Source organism: Lathyrus oleraceus, chromosome 3, assembly GCF_024323335.1.
Source record: "Lathyrus oleraceus cultivar Zhongwan6 chromosome 3, CAAS_Psat_ZW6_1.0, whole genome shotgun sequence".
Classification (NCBI taxonomy): Eukaryota; Viridiplantae; Streptophyta; class Magnoliopsida; order Fabales; family Fabaceae; genus Lathyrus; species Lathyrus oleraceus.
In genome coordinates, this window is record NC_066581.1 from 168,899,096 (window position 1) to 168,915,644 (window position 16,549).

The following is a 16,549-nucleotide window of genomic DNA, read 5'->3' on the forward strand; positions in this document are numbered from 1 at the left end:
TTTTGAGCACTGGTTTGGATTTTTTTCTCATACGCTATCATTGTTTTTGACACATGAAGATGAATATGACAATTTGTGTCACATTTTTGGCATTGCATTTGTGCATTTTTGTTCATCTATCATTTGAACTTTTCTGGATTTGATCTTTTGCATAATGATTGTTCATGACATAAGGAGCTTGCATAAAAAATTTCAAAGCCTTTGCATGCTTATCTGTTTTGATTTGAATTTTCTAAATTGGGAGTTCACTTTGTGCACATTTTGTGATCATTGCATAGCATAGGTCATTTGAGATATTTGCTTGTTGAATTGGTGTTGGTCCTTTTGAGGACATTTTGTTGATTGTTTGAATGTGCATTATGTGGAAGATTGAGTTCTGTTTTGATCATTTGGTTTGGTTTTGAACTTAGTCTTTGTACTAGTGTTTTGTGCATAAACTAATTGTGCTTTGTGTTTCAGGTTTGGACATTTAGCATTGATGGTTGATTTGTTCTCACTTTGTGAGATGTAAATGATTTGAGTTCTAACTTGTGTTTGTTTTGTAGGTTCTAATTGATGTGCTTGAGCTCATGAGTTCATTTGAATGCTTGGGCATTGTTCATTGAGTTGTGTAACTGTGAAGGATTCACTGTCTGTCTGTTGGTTTTCTGACTGAAATATTAACTGGTTAGCTTTTGTACAGGTACCTTAGTTTCTTGCTTTTAGCTCTTGCTTGAGCTTTGGATTGTGTAACACCCCGATAAAATATGATAATTATTTAATTTAAGTTAATAGTATATTTATTAATTTAATTAGATAATTGGAATATTATTGGATTATTATTATTGGAATATAAAGTTGGAATCAGAAAAGAGTCCCATTTGGTAAAAAGGTTTTTCACGTGAAAGCAGAGAAGCGACTCAAAAGTGGAAAAAGGGCAAAGAGGAAGAGCAAGAGAACAAGGGTTGAAGAAGGGAAAAGCTTGAAGTTAAAGGATTCGCCGGATTAACTCAGGTAAGGGGGGTTTATCGTCGTTTAATGGGTATTATGGGTTAACATGTAATGGGTAGTAATAAGCCATTGAATTGACCCTAATTGGGATGATGAATGCTGCAAATTGTGATGAACAAATTATGTTAAAACTGTAATTGAATCTATATTTGGGTGAGTTGTAAATTTCTGGACGTGTAGCCTTTTACGGAATCGAAATCGGAGGTCCGGAAGTCCTCCAACGGCGAAAATGCGGGTAATTCTGCATTCTGTTCGTGTTAGCGCAGGAACAGCTTTCTGTCTTGCGTTAACCGGTTAACCCAGGGTGTTAACCGGTTAACACTGTTATGATATTAAAATAATTAAATTCTGTCTTGCGTTAACCGGTTAACCCAGGGTGTTAACCGGTTAACACTGTTAAAAATTGCCAAGAAGCGCATTCTGTTTTGCGTTAACCGATTAACCCAGGGCGTTAACCGGTTAACACTGTTTGAAAAGTGAAAAATTGATGATTGGCCTATATTGGTGTATGATATAGTAGGGACCTTTTTCCGTTGTTTTGAACAGTATAGGTATTAGTAGAGTGTGCTAATACGGTGATTTATTATTTGACATGACATGATATGATTCGGTGATAAATATGCTGATGATGTATGATGGTATGCATAATGCTGTGAATATATCTATTGTGGATTGGAGTGTGATGTATGTATGATGTATGATGGACTGTTTATGGCTTAGAGTGTGAGCATATGTCCATTGTGGATTGTTGTTGATGGTTGCATGCTAGGTGATTTAGCGTGCATAGCGTAGCCTTTATGGTGGTAGCTAATTCCCATGGTGAGGAATTAGTGAGTGAGTTATTGTGGATTGTTGTTGATGTTTGCATGCTAGGTGATTTAGCGTGCATAGCATAGCCTTTATGGTGGTAGCTAATTCCCATGGTGAGGAATTAGTGAGTGAGTCACTAGGTCTCAAATGAGTGGGACTAGTGAGCTTGGTAGCCGTATCTGGGTTTGATCGGTGAGGTTGAACTATGTGTTCACGAATAGTCGGTACCGCATGCATGGAGTCTCATTGCATAATGTATGTATGGCGTATAATATGAATGGATGTATTCCAATATTATACGTGTGTTTTGTGTTTGTGTTGAGTATGATTATGAGTTGATGTTGCCGTTGCTGAATGTGTGATATGATTAGGGTGATGAAATGTGCTAATTTACTTAGCATTACATGATATTTTATAATGCTTATTATATCGATTGAGGAACTCACCCTTACAACTATGTTTCAGGTAACGAGCAGTGATTGAGTAGAAGCTAGTGCTTGGAGTCTAGTGTAGTTCCTTAGTGGGTCATGCTCTGGTATATGTAACATCGGGACGGGATGTTTACTTTGTTTTCATTTGTGGTTGTTGAACAACTTTACATGTAATGTGTTACATGGTTTGCATGTTGTTGGATTTCTATCCGCTGCGAATTGTGCAATGTTTTATTTTGATTAATAAATGAGCATGACAAGTTATTTTGGTGAATGGTGTGAAGTGTCAAGTGTGACACCCTGAAATTGCATATCTACTCTGATTTATATTATGTTGTTTTAATTAATTATTGGGGTATTTTAGAAGGGTGTTACAGATTGTGGTTGATACACCACTTAGGTAGTTATCTCTTACTTCATGTAGTCTGGATGTCCTGTCACCTTTTTGGCAGGCATTTTGCTGGCAAGTCCTCCTTAAGAGGCTCTGTTTGTGTTTGTTTACAATTGTGCCAAAGACCTCCAAGATGAGGCATGTGCTATCTGATAAGACCTCCAAGAGTAGAGGCAATTGACGGATAAAAGGGATTAGTAGCCAATCCCCCGTTATTCAGTGAGTCATTCATTATGATCGCACTATGTGCTGATGCTTTTGAACATGTACCCAAGATCTTTGTCCAGTGTCTGTCAAGTGGAATAGGATCTCACTTTCTGGATCCCCAGGCTTTCTTTGTCATGAGCTCACCCAGGCCAGGGTTAAGAGCATGAGGTCTCATCCTCATTTCCATCTTTGATCAGCTTCACCCTAACTCTCAATGTTAGTGGTTAAGAGCTACAGATTATCCTTGTACAGTTTGGCTTGTTTGGCGAGGTTGATATGACCCCTCTTGACTAAAGCCCACCCATTTATTTGAGCCTCTTGTATGTATATAGATTGTGATGTTTGCTTTTGATGTGTTTGCTTTTGATGTTTGTTTTTATGGTTGGGAGTCGAATATAAGTCCATGTATTGGCATTCTGTTTCCGTTTTGTTGTTAGGAGTCGGATATAAGTCCATGTATTGGCATTTTGTTTCTGTTTTGTTGTTAGGAGTCGGATATAAGTCCATGTATTGGCATTCTGTTTTCGTTTTGTTGTTAGGAGTCGGGTGTAAGTCCATGTATTGGCATCCTGTTTCCTTTTATTGAGGATCTCTTATGAGACTTGTTTGATTGCTTATGCTTTGTGTTTGCTTATTCCAAAGGATGGGAACTTACTTGGATCATCTATATGATCTCAAGAGAGGAACTCCTAGTGTGGTTTTATTTCTTACCTCTCACCTTTTGTTTTCTTCATTTCTCCACCCTAACCCAAACCAAAAACCTTTTGTGCAAACATTTGACTTTGTTTTCAACATTAGAAACCTAAGTCGTATGCTTTTGATTTTCAAACTTTCTTTTCATAATACTCATTTTCAATTGAATCTTTAAGTCAACTTTGACCATTTTTGTATATACTTCTAATTGGTAAATATAACCCATTCAAATGTTCTTTTGTGGTTCCATGTCCACTTCTTAATCAAATTTTTCATAACCTTGAGCTATTAGGTTTGAGTTATCTTTGTGGTAGATGTAATACTCACCTTTGTCCTTAGTGATGGACAATGAGTCTTCCATGCTTATTATAGGGTTAACCCCTCACTAGCATGTTGAAGCTATCCTCACATGGTGGACTTGTGGTTTTTCAGGTTGAGTTTTCTCCCTTTGATAACAAAAGACCTTAAGGCTTTTTGACCAATCAATCCACTCATTTGTTTTGAAATTTTTTACCCGAACTACGAGGTTTTGATCCTAATCTTTTCATAAGAGGGTACGTAGGCAATGGGTTTATCCATCCAAACAAAATGTAAATAAACTTGTATATTCTTTTCTCATCTCTTCAATCATGTTTGCACAAATAAATTTTCACAAACAAATAACCTTTGCAACAAGCGTGAAAAGGGCTCCCTAGGAGTACCTAGGATGTTTTGGGTGCCTAACACCTTCCCATTGCATAACCAACCCCCTTACCCAGATCTCTGTTTCTTTTACTAGTTTTGTTTGTAAAACTTTTAGGTTTTTGTTCGCTTTCTAACCATTCCTTTGGATAAATAGAAGTGCGGTGGCAACTCGACTTTGTATGATTTACCTTGGATTTAGTCAATATCTCCAATGGTAACGAATACACCGCTACAACCTCCACAAAAACAATGAATTGACTATATTAACCTTGCAAATTTTTCAAACATCAAAATCCACTCAATATTTGTGCAAATTTCAGAAACTCCAGAGAGACACTGGAAATTTCACAATTCTACCAGAAATCTTATGAAAATGAAGGTTTTTTTACCAGAAATTTCAAAAAGTCTGGTACGATACTTAGATTTTTACCGAAAATTTCATAATTTATGGTGATATGTAAGAAATTTCAAAATTTTCCAATAGTTCACTGAGTTTTTACATTTTCATTTTGTAGTGAAGACCAGGGGAAGGAAGACACCATTGCAGATAGGGCCATAGATAAAGCGGATGTCTGGACTAGGGCTACTGAGGCAGAGTCTTCCCAGCTACGAACTAGACGAGTAGTTTCAATCGGTTCACATTGGAAATGGTTGGTTGAGCAGGTGGAGTTCCGTGCACCCTATAGCACCCGACGTCCAGCGGTGAGATTAGACAAGCAGCCCAGAGATGATGTTGAGGTTGTGCATGCTCAAGAGGTGCGGGGTCAGGCTGTTATTGACCCAGTTGAGGTGGTTGAGACAGATGTGATACATGTTACTGATCAGGTGGTCGAGACAGGTGCCTCTATTTTTTATGAGGTGTCTGAGATAAATGTCCATGTTGTTGATGAGGTGGTTGTCATAGATTTGGTCTTTATTGCTAATGAGGCTGCTGCTATTGTTGATATAGAGGTTACAGATCCTGCTTCGATGGAGCCATCTGTGCACATTGATGGAGAGTTTACGGGAGGACCCTATGACTGACCGGTGCTTATCGAGTATGCTGACCATGTGGCATATCGATTATGGTAAGGAGAGGTATATATATTTTATGTTTAACTTTAATTTATTTATTATTGTTCCATGATATGTTGAAAGCTAATTTATAAAAAAAATTAACTTTGTTACAGGACCGTCTCACGCTGAAGGTGACATCCCACAGGTCAAAGATGAAGAACTTCCCTAAGAGGCTACCGGACAGGTACCACGAGCTTGTGGAGGCACAAATATATGAGGATGTCGCTAGGGTGTACATGCTACAGCGAATATATTTGTACCCTTGACGATACCAATTGAGCATGAGGGTGCGCTGCATTGATCATCATATATGCAATAGTTGGAGTTGTGACTGTCTTCGAGACCAGGCAACTTGCTGATTATTTAAGTATATTCCAAGTATACTAGAAAGTATTATTTATAGTTTAGTTCTTATTTAATTGTTACGAATAACATTTCTTAATTACTATTTGTTGTGTTTGTGTTCTTTTATCAGTATTGAATATACGAGCATTTTCCACCATTTATGATAGGAGGGTGCGGCATAATCCTGCAGGCACCCCATAGCGAGGAGATGGAAGGTCAGACAAGCATATCTAGGTGGTGTTGCGAAGTATAGGATGAGGCTTGATGCGCTGACAATAGATGATGTCATTTGGACACCATATAGATAGTGTTGTGCCTTCCGATGTTGGGGTGCCTGTCAATGATGTGTCGTCGCCGCCACATCCACCTGATGTCGATGGTCAGCAAAGCCTGCAGATGATCGTTGTTATTATTGATAATCTCATGGGTTTGGTAAATCCAGATGGTGAGGTTTTTAACGGATTATCGCGTGCAACACACATAGTTCGTGGGGCACCTATTTAGTTATTTGATTTTGCAGTTTTATTATTTGTATATTTTGTGACTCGGACTACTTAGCATTGTACCTTTTATTATATAATATTTTGTCGATTACATATTTCAAAGATGAACCTAATTTAAGACATTACAATTAACATAAATAAACAATAAGGAAACATGAAAACCAATGAAAACCTAGACACTGTCAGATGATTTTGGACGTTTCAGCATCTTAATCATGTCGTCGACAGATCTCGAAATCTTTCCATCTAACTCGATCGGCCCCTCAGTTAGTCTACAGCGAAATGATCTCCACATAACTGTCAAATCTTCATCGGTCTTCAACTCAATAAGGTTATATTTCACCCTTCCATAAGTGTCAACCTAATATTCATGAAACTCGATCTTTCTCAACTTTCTATTATCGGTGTCAAGCAACAATTCATTCAACTTGAATGTCAAGGCGGTGAGAGATGTGGTGTCATCCGAAAGCCAGAACTCTACATGAGGTGCAGCTCCGTTGAAGTACACTTCTACCTTATTAAAAAAACCGAAAAAAAGACATTTTGAGATATTTTTCTCAACAAATGACCTATATTTATACAACTTTGAATTCATTATGGCCCAAATAAAACGGTCAGTGCAATCATTGTCATACAAAATTGTCAACAAAATCCTATCCATTAAATTTTTTATAAAATTGAACTATCAAAAATTTCACATTGGTTAAAAAATTTGGTATAACATAGTATTTTTTAAAAATACCGATAAAATTTTAAACATACCAAAAATATTTGAAAATTCCGATATTAATTCATACCAAAAATTAGGAATACACTACAAGTAATTTTAAATTAGCTACCAAAAATTTTGTACATCCATTTAAATCTAATTTAAAGCAGGAGCACTTTTTATCAAATAAAATGGGATGGCAGGTTAAATCCTCTTGCTCTGGTTGCACGTCATAAATATCTCTATTCGAAAATAATACATTTCAATTGCATTCAGCAATTTTAAAACATATTCATTGATTCTTTAGATCTTTTATAAAAGAATATTAGTATTATCTTATTCAATTTCGGTTCGTTTCAAGCAAAGATTAATTCATTACTCAAGCTTTACTTGTTTAACAAACAAGCCTAGCAAGTCCTGAAGCCTTCCAACAATTTGAATAGCGTTGAAGCTCCCAGAATAACCAACTGGTATAGTATATAGTATATGCTATACAATTCAGAGTGAAAGCATGAATTGATCACATGATTGAAAATACAATGGTGGTAGACCACAAGATTTTATACCATATTTACAAATATATATACAAAAATAACCATGGACCACATCAGTTATGACTCTTGACTCTAGCAAAATAGAGTTCAACTTTTGTTGCCAAGCTAAAGCTTCAGAAATAACTCACCTAATAACACACCTCTTCAACGAGAATGAAACAAAGCCATTAAAGCCAACAGAATAAAAGGGAAAACTGTAAGATAAAACCCTCGACACTACGGTAAATTTAAAAAGAATAAAAAAATTAGTAATGAAAGTAAACCTGTAGATCTCAATAACTGAAAGAGAAAGTACAGTACAACAAAATAGTCGAACTTCTTTATCTTCATGATTTTCCCCTACCGTTAGCTGCTTCACGCTGACTACGAAAATGACTGAGAAGTTGTTGTGCCTGCATGTAGGCGAACAACAAGTTAGTATTTGTTCTACATTTCAGATTGTGTTTAGTACCAGAGATACTGTATGTCATGACCACCAATGTTTCAGCACTCTTTATGTCTGATGGCGATACTTTTTCCATTTTGCTGTACCCGGACTTCATAGTCCTCACTCCGAACTAAATTTCTGCCTAAAAAAATAACCGACCCCCTCTTCTTCTATGTGTCCATTACACATAATTCCAAACTAGGCTAGGGTTGGGCCATTTGTAATGGGCTACGCCTTAAACAAGTGTGCCTAATAGGAGACCTACTGATAGAACTCCCCATATTACTTAGTGGGTATCAAATCAAAGGGAAAATTTATCAAGGAAACCCCAAACTAGATAGTCAGAACTCATAATTTCCTTCATTTTCTTAGGGGAAACGGGCAGGGAGAGAGAATAATATACTGCACAGAATATCTTAGGAAGTATAATTTCAGAAATTAGTTTCAACAAACTGAATGTGTTAATTATCATGATTAAATCACAAAGCTTGAAAACTGTTGCATAATATTATTAAGGATATTCTGTGAATGTTCCTATGTTGTATATATATTATTTCCTTGTTTAGTTATTCTTATCTCTACCTTTATTTAAGAGAGAGAAATCCGCACAAATTAATACAATTGAGAATTATTCTTCTCTGGTTTCTTTCAACTTGGTACCAGAGCTGAATGAAGAGGAGAATAATATTCTTAAAAACACACGGCCTCTAAAGCAGGGGCAGAAGGGTGTTTATGGGGATTCTCATTAAATCCAAATTACCTCTTTTCGACTCAACGGGTCAAACTAGTTACAATGGTCACAAACTGTCCAGATGTACACCCAAGAAACTTGGTGGAAACTCCATGGGAAACCAGCACATGTGAATAACGGAAAACCCGGTCCTAGAGCACCCAGATCTATCCCTACAGTAAGGTGGAAAAAACCAAGCTGAACAATGATCAAGTTGAGGAGCTCATAAGGTTGTTAAAATCTAGTTCTTTATCCGGTGTTCCTGAAAACTCTATTGTATCTATAGGTGGACATCAACTCATCCAAATTCAGCAATACGACGGTATATGTACACTAACAAAAATCTAACAATCAAAATAGATTACAAACTGAAAGAGGTTAGCTGGCTCCATACCTTTTCCTTTGCTCTTGGTGTGCCAAACTGGGACAATGCAACTATGGGAGGTACAGCTCCTTCTTGAAGAATGAAAGTACAAAACTTAGGGCTATGAAGGCTTAGTTGCAAGACAATCGATGCAGCATTTTCCTTTCCTCTATGAGAACCCGATTCCACAAGTTCAACCAGTAAGGGGATTGCCCTTTCGCGTACAATTTCTATTCGACCCTCTGGGATTGTCGATAAGTTTGCCAAAAGAGCAACAGCCTTGTCAACCATTCCATCAGCTGGGTCCAATAGCTTAACTAGAAACTTCACAGCTCCAGCTTGAACTATCCGAGCTTTATTCTCGTGAAATATTGACAGGTTAAATAAAGCAGTTGCAGCATCTTTCTTCCCCCTAAGAGTTCCAGAAGCTAGAAGCTCCACCAAAGCTTTAACCGCACCGGAGCGACCAATCTTCATCTTACTGTTTTCTGGTACTGAGAGACTGAATAGAGTTGCAGCCGAGTTTTCCTTGGCACCATTATTTCCATTCTTCAAAACATGGATAAGTGGTTCTATGGCTCCTGCTTCCATAATCAAGGTCTTGTTGTCTTCATTTATCGACAAATTCAATATAGCTGTCACAGCATGCTCTTGTATTATCTTCATGTCTGAATATAGCAGTGGAAGTAAATGCATAATGGCACCACATTTCCCAACAATGATACGGTTTTCCATATTATGCTTTGTAAGAAGCCGCAATTCTTCGGCGGCGGAAGCTTGTGTTTCTTTTGATTGACTTTGTAGATATTCAATCAACTGACCGACATGTGCGGTGGTCAATTTATCAGATTCTGAGGTGGAAACAGGACGGGCATCATCTTCTGAACTTGAATGGCTAGTAAAAACAAAATCATTATTGTTATTGTACTTATTTTCATTCTCTGTCGTTCGATATTTTGATCCAGGGCTTTGAAACTGCTCTCGCGATGCCGTTGGAAAATTCCCAAATTCTTTATATTCAGGAGAAGCAGGAAACACATTATTATTAATATCACCAGACAGAAGCACATTTTGATGCTTATTTGATATCCCCGAGACCGTTGGAACATTTTGATGTTTCTCCTGCACATTTTGATGCTTATTTGATATCCCTGACACCGTTGGAACGTTTTGATGCTTCTCCTGCACATTTTGTTGCTTATTTGATATCCCTGACACCGTTGGAACATTTTGATGCTTCTCCAGCATATTTTGATGTTTATTTGATACCCCTGGTATCGCTGCATTTTCTGATCCAGGGCTTTGAAATTGCTCTCGTGATACTGTTGGAAAATTCTCAACTTCTTTATTTGCGTGAGAAGCAAGAAACACATTATTATTAATTTCTCCAGACAAAAGCATATTTTGATGCTTATTTGACATCCCTGACACCGTTGGAACATTTTCCTGCTTCTCCTGCACATTTTCCTGCTTCTCCTGCACATTTTGATGCTTATTTGATATCCCTGACATTCTTGGAACATTTTCAAGCTTCTCCTGCATATTTTGATGTTTATTTGATATCCCTGACACCGTTGAAATATTTTGATGCTTCTCCTGCACATTTTGATGCATATTTGATATCCCTGACACTGTTGGAACATTTTGATGCTTCTGCACATTTTCCTGCTTCTCCTGCACATTTTGTTGCTTATTTGACATCCCTGACACCCCTGGAACATTTTGATGCTTCTCCTGCACATTTTGATGTTTATCGGATATCCCCGGCGTCTTTGCATTTTTTGATACAGGGCTTTGAAATTGCTCCTGTGATACCGTTGGAAAATTCCCAAATTCTTTATATGCAGGAGAAGCAGGAACATTATGATTAATCTCTCCGGACAACAGCACATTGTGATGCTTATTTGGTATCCCTGACACCGTTGGAACATTTTGATGCTTCTCCTGCACATTTTGATGTTTATTTGATATCCCAGGCGTTGTTGCTTTTTTTGATCCAGGGCTTTGAAATTGCTCTTGTGATACTGTTGGAAAATTCGCAACTTTTTCGTTTGCAGGAGAAGCAGGATACACATTATTATTAATTTCTCCAGATAACATCACATTTGGATGCTTATTTGATATCTCGACCACCTTTTTTGAAACAGACGGTACATAATCAGTACTAGAAATAGAACTTGAAAATGACTCACTTCTGCTATGACTACACGAAGGAGCATGAGATTGTCGCTCAAACATTTCGGTCTCACCTTCACCGCTTAATCTGGAGGAGTCATCACCCTTTGGCTGTTCAAATGCATTTCCAGTTTGAAGAGATGATTTAGAATTGAAATTGCTACTATGCGAAGACCCGAAACTACAGGCACGATTTAAATCTTGATGCAATAAATAATCCGTGGGGGGTGAACTTTGGGTAGAATTACTCTGCTTTGAGTTATGGGGAAGTTCGACATTATTTTCTTCACACCAACTTGCTATCATAGCTTTAACCGTATAATTGGGAATTAGAATTGCATGGTTAAGTCTCTGATGAGTCTTGGGACAAACATTCAGCCCGCTATCAAGCCAGGTTTGGATGGACTGTCTCTGGTATGTTTGACCTGAAGCAACAATAACCGGATCCAACATGAGTTCAAGCGATAAAGGGCATCGGAAGTATGACGGGACTGACACATCACTTTTGACTTCAGGGCATTTCGTTTTCATTGCATAATCACGTAAACTGCAAACAAGATTCGCAATTTGGTTAATTTCATCCAACTCCCCTTTTGTTTTGTTAACTTCCGCATTCAACCTTTCCTTTTCCACAGCAATACTTTCTTTCAGTAGCTCCTGGTTTGACATCAAGTTAAGTAACTCTATAATTTTCCTTTGACATTCATAGCTAGGCTTAGTATTATTCTTTTGATTTCTCAACACTTCTTCAATATAGACCGATGTTGATTCCTTCTTAAGACACTTAAGTTCCTGCATATGGTGCTGAAAAAAATCGCTAGCAATTAGTTTCACAACTTTGTTGATTGACATCACAACAAATAACTTAACACAAATACTCCTTCCAAATACAGTTAGGTCCAACCTAAATTCTAAGATTGTATCAGAGCCTATCCATCAAGACACCCACCATTTATATTCACGCACCAAGCCTAATAGTACTTGGTGTGAGATGGTGTATTGGGATATACTCAAATCCTACATTGAACGTAGAAAATGCCAGAAATAAGTCTATAAAGAATTACACTCCTCCTTTTACAAACCGGTTATGTAGGATTGAGTTAGGACCAACACAAATTCTAAGACCGGAAACAAATAGTTTCAAATTCCGGACATACCTGAAGATTATTCAAAACTGAGGTAGATGAAGTTAACTTATGGAATCTATCAATTATGTGACAAATCCTAAGTGAAGTGTCTTGTAGCATTATCAACAGTTCTCCACTTTGAAGAACCTGAAATACAACAATCCCAGCAACAGTTAAAGACGTTGCAATTCAATTTCAGCCTTGTTCAAAACAAAGCGGCAGAGGATCCTAAAAAGTTCGAAATAACAATGGCATTATTAGTTTGAGTATGAACGATAACTAACTGCTTACATTATGGACCCTGCTTGTCTTCGGGCTCCAATTTTCAATAAACTCCCGAGCTTGGTTAACCTGCCGGTCCAACTCTTCACATTCTCTATACAGATTTTCATCCAAAGGGATTTTGTAATCGAAAACATCGTCGAGCACCGGTTTCAAACACCTCAAAACGGAAACCATATTAGTACAGTTCTTCTGAAGAGGGGCAGGCTTCACTGTTTGGCAAGAAACTAGATGAATGAATCGAGAAATGCTGTTGATTACACATTTTGCTGAAGCTAGATCCATTTGATCTGTTTTGGTAACACCACATAACAAAGATCACATTACAAAAACATCACCTAGAAATCCACCAACAGAATTGGAAATCACACAAAAGAAAACCTAGAAACCAATCAAATGAATCAAAAACTGCAAAAATACACATGAGAAATCCATGAAAAAAATGAAAGATAGATAATTGAAAAATGCATTTGCATACCTAAATGCATGATTCTGAAACAGATCGAGATCAATTGAAATTGATTTTTGTGTGAAATTGAAAGGAGGTAAGTAGTGAAGGGTTTTCCGTTCATTCATGGCTGTGTTTTTCCATTCTCAACAAAGTTACCTGGAAAGGCTGAGGAAAAGGGTCCCCGTTCGGGTAAACAAAGAGAATTTTTTTGATCAAATTCAGAAAAATCATAAGCTGCAAAAACAGAGGAAAATTTGGGTTAAAGCTGTGGGTCCTTAATAATTTTAATACGGTTGTAGTTGCAGAAATCATTGGGTATTTTGGGGAAATAAATTATAAATCTATATTTACAAGAATATGATATCATCTTTCAATAAATAAATAAATGTGTTTAAAAATTACTACCATCTTTCAATTTTAAATAAATGTGTTTTATTATTTAAATATTTTAGGATGGAAATGAGCAAAATTATTATTTTTAAATTTGTTTAAAAAATAAACTGAATGAAATGAATTATAATTTTTTTTATCTTATTTACTAAAAAATGATGCACACAAACTCTTCAAGAAATTACTACCATACTAAACAAATAAAGAGGGAAAACGTAAAAAAAAAAAAAAAAAAGGTTAATTTGCATAACAAACTACGAAGTTTATTACATGCATGTGTTATATGCCCTTGGATGCTTTTAGAAAGATAATTAATTAGTTATTAATTAGTTGCTTTAGGTTGTTTTTTTTTCTTCTTTTTTTTGTTTGTTAGTTCATTAGATCAAGTATATAAAGTAAATTGATCTCCTTTATGTATTGACTGAACTTTCTTTTATAAAAAAAATCATTTTGTCATTTATTGATGGTCTGCATTTTACAAATGTAATACCCAAATGTAATATGTAATATGGTATCATATAGTAATATACCCTGACTTTCTTTCTTTATCATTTCACCTTTATATAATTACGTTTTTCTTTTTTTAAAATAGGGTTCTTCCATAATATTTATTTTCCCATTTCAATATTTTTCTGAGACTCATCAATCAAGCTCGCATGACTTCTAATTATAAAAATTAATTTGATAATGACGACGATTTTTCCACTACAACTGTCATTCCAAAAGATATGGCCCTCCGGTCCCCGAAGTCCTTTCTATCTCCATCCCAATGAAAATCTCGACTCAACCTTTGTAGTATTGTCGATTGATGATCTCAACTACTTTAATTAGAGCAAATCAATGCGAAGGGAGTTAACATCCTAGAATAAACTTTCTTTTATCAATGTAACTCTTAAGAAACCATTTTCACCAAGCTCATTTTGAGCTTTGGGTTGAGAGAATTATATGGTTCTCTCTTGGATCAAAATAAAAGTTTCACCGCACATTGCTTAGAGTACGATATGCTTTGATTTCACCTTGGAGCTCTATGAACACCTGCACGAAAGATTCACTAAAGACAACCATTTCTTCTTCTTCGATCTTCTTTTAGACCTTCACTTATTCAAGCAAGGTGATAAATCCTTCTCCTAGTATCTCACTAAAATGAAGATCCTCTAGAACAGACTTGAAGATCTTTGTCCAACATATTCATGTTCTTTTCAAATTCCCTGCACTTGTGATCTTGTCAAAGGCTTTGCAAGTACAAGCATATAAAATACCTCTCTTGTTTTCTCAAAGGCTTAAATGATTCTTACGACAACATATGCACTCAAAACTTGATCATGGATCCTCTCGCAAACATCAATTATGTATTACTCTCTCATTGTCCAACAAGAGGTATCCATATCTCCTTCTTCCATCTCTGACTCCAACATTCTTAATGCCAACAATCATACCTCTATGGGTTGCGGCAAGTGAATAGGCTCTTTAGAAACCCATACGTTATGTACACACTAAAACAAGATCAACCACATCATTGATAATTGTTATATCAAGCAAGGGTTTTCCCTAGGCTATGGAACAAGAACTCAAGCTAAATTTCATAATCACAATTCAGATTCCAAAGCTACTACCAATCATGCTCCTATCTCAGAAAAACATGGATCCATTTCCAAATAAGATTATCAACACTTACTTACTCTTATCCAACAATCCAGGCAAGATGCTCGTAATCACAATATATATAAGAACACATATGTTGATAACTCTCATATAATCTCAAGTATCACCAATGCAGGTATTGGTTTAAAGAAATTTTTTATTTGAATCCTTGATTTTGGGACATTAGATCATGTTTTCCCCTATATCAAGTGTTTCTCTAACATTAAGCACATTTACTCTATTCACATACACTTTTCTAATGGAAACACCATTGATGTTAATTTTTCTGGCTCAATCTATTTTGATGATAATCTAAAATTACATAATGTTCTATAAATTCTCGAATTTCAATTCACTCTTATCTTTATATCAAAATTATGCTTAGATTTTGAATGACATATAAGTTTCTCATATAATTCTGGTCAAATCCAAGATGTCTATAATTTGGATGATTGGTCGAGTGAGCCTGCATAAGATTATCTACATCCTTCACAAGACACTCCTAATCACACACTTTATTTGCATTATCATAGAAGATTGTCATCCTACCCCTATTTCTGAGAATGTTAATAATGCTCTTGTTGTTAATAATACCTTAGATGTTTGGAACCATAGATTGGTCCATCCATCCAATGATGTTTTACAACACATGTCTCCTTATTTTCCTTATATCAAATATAATAATAATTTCATTTGCCATGCTTTCCATCTTGCTAAACAATCTAAATTTCATTTTCCTACTAGTTTCTCTCCTCCATCTAATGGTTTTGAATTAGTCCATATGGATATTTGGGGTCCCATAGGGAACCCTTCATTATATGGTTTCAGTCCTTTATAACTATAATGGATGACTTTACTAGATATACTTGGACTTTTCTCATGCAAAATAAATCAAATATTAACAATAGAGATATCAAAGTAAGGAAGAAAGAAATGGATAAGGGTTTCCATAATATGAATTGTTAGGGGAGTTTTTCACTAGGGAGCATTGAATATTATGGGACTTTTTTTCTAGAGTAACACCTTTGTGAGAGACACACCATATATTCACCCAAAACCTTAAGGTGATGGGTGGGTGGATTCTCTCACTTATGAATGCTCAAGTCTCCATATTTCCAACCAATGTGGGACTATTACCCACACTACTCACACTTGCTACATTCTCAATACTCCCCCTTAAGCGTGAATCCACAATGATACCCTTCAATTGGAAGCTCTTCTTACTTCCACAAACTCTTGTACCACATGTAACATTTCTTACTCACCATCCTTTGTGGTACCATTGAAACTCTTCAACGGAACGTTTCTTACTCACCACCCTTGTGACGCCGTTGACTTTTGATACAAGTAAGTCGGTCTTTTTCTCGAACCAAAGGCTCATGATACCATGTGTTATGGGAGTTTTTTTTACTAGGGAGTATTGAATATTGTGAGACTTCTTCTTTTAGAGCAACACCTTTGTGATAGACACATCGCATATCACCCAAAACCTTAAAGTGATAGGTGTGTGGGTTCTCCTACTTATAAATGTTCAACTTTCCATATTTATAACCAATGTAGGACTCCAACTCACACATGATTATTATTCT

The 16,549-nt window shown here is 36.3% G+C and overlaps 2 protein-coding genes across 6 annotated transcripts in view; one reads left to right on the forward strand and one right to left on the reverse strand.

The window, feature by feature from the left end:
- LOC127126039 (uncharacterized) overlaps nucleotides 1-2,475 on the forward strand; it is a 36,006-nt gene extending 33,531 nt beyond the window's left edge. For all 3 annotated transcript variants that reach the window (XR_007804881.1, XR_007804880.1, XR_007804882.1), the window contains 3 exons: nucleotides 546-682; nucleotides 891-993; nucleotides 2,266-2,475. The gene's annotated coding sequence lies outside the window, so the exon portion shown is untranslated. The remainder of the gene's footprint in view (nucleotides 1-545; nucleotides 683-890; nucleotides 994-2,265) is intronic.
- Nucleotides 2,476-6,158: 3,683 nt separating this feature from the next.
- On the reverse strand, nucleotides 6,159-13,253 carry LOC127126040 (U-box domain-containing protein 3). 3 transcript variants are annotated; one of them, XR_007804884.1, is made up of 6 exons: nucleotides 12,957-13,253; nucleotides 12,488-12,768; nucleotides 12,227-12,343; nucleotides 8,925-11,873; nucleotides 7,637-7,765; nucleotides 6,159-6,620 (listed from the first exon to the last, which is right to left on the reverse strand). XR_007804884.1 is itself a non-coding variant. In XM_051054899.1 (5 exons), exons 1-5 carry the CDS (start codon nucleotides 13,048-13,050, stop codon nucleotides 7,700-7,702), a joined length of 3,507 nt encoding a protein of 1,168 aa, XP_050910856.1. In that variant the 5' UTR covers nucleotides 13,051-13,252; the 3' UTR covers nucleotides 7,324-7,699. The 3 variants fall into 3 exon arrangements, 1 of the variants encoding a protein (XP_050910856.1); XR_007804883.1 differs by having other exon boundaries at nucleotides 6,159-6,624; XM_051054899.1 differs by lacking the exon at nucleotides 6,159-6,620 and having other exon boundaries at nucleotides 7,324-7,765; nucleotides 12,957-13,252.
- Nucleotides 13,254-16,549: the final 3,296 nt, after the last annotated feature.

Excerpts from the sequence above, each read along its gene's own strand:
- LOC127126040 (XM_051054899.1), bottom strand. The coding sequence starts at position 13,050 with ATGAACGGAAAACCCTTCACTACTTACCTCCTTTCAATTTCACACAAA. Across the intron at positions 12,344-12,487 it reads AGACAAGCAGGGTCCATAAT|GTTCTTCAAAGTGGAGAACT; the intron begins GTAAGCAGTTAG and ends GTTGTATTTCAG. Across the intron at positions 7,766-8,924 it reads CACCAAGAGCAAAGGAAAAG|GCACAACAACTTCTCAGTCA; the intron begins GTATGGAGCCAG and ends GCCTACATGCAG.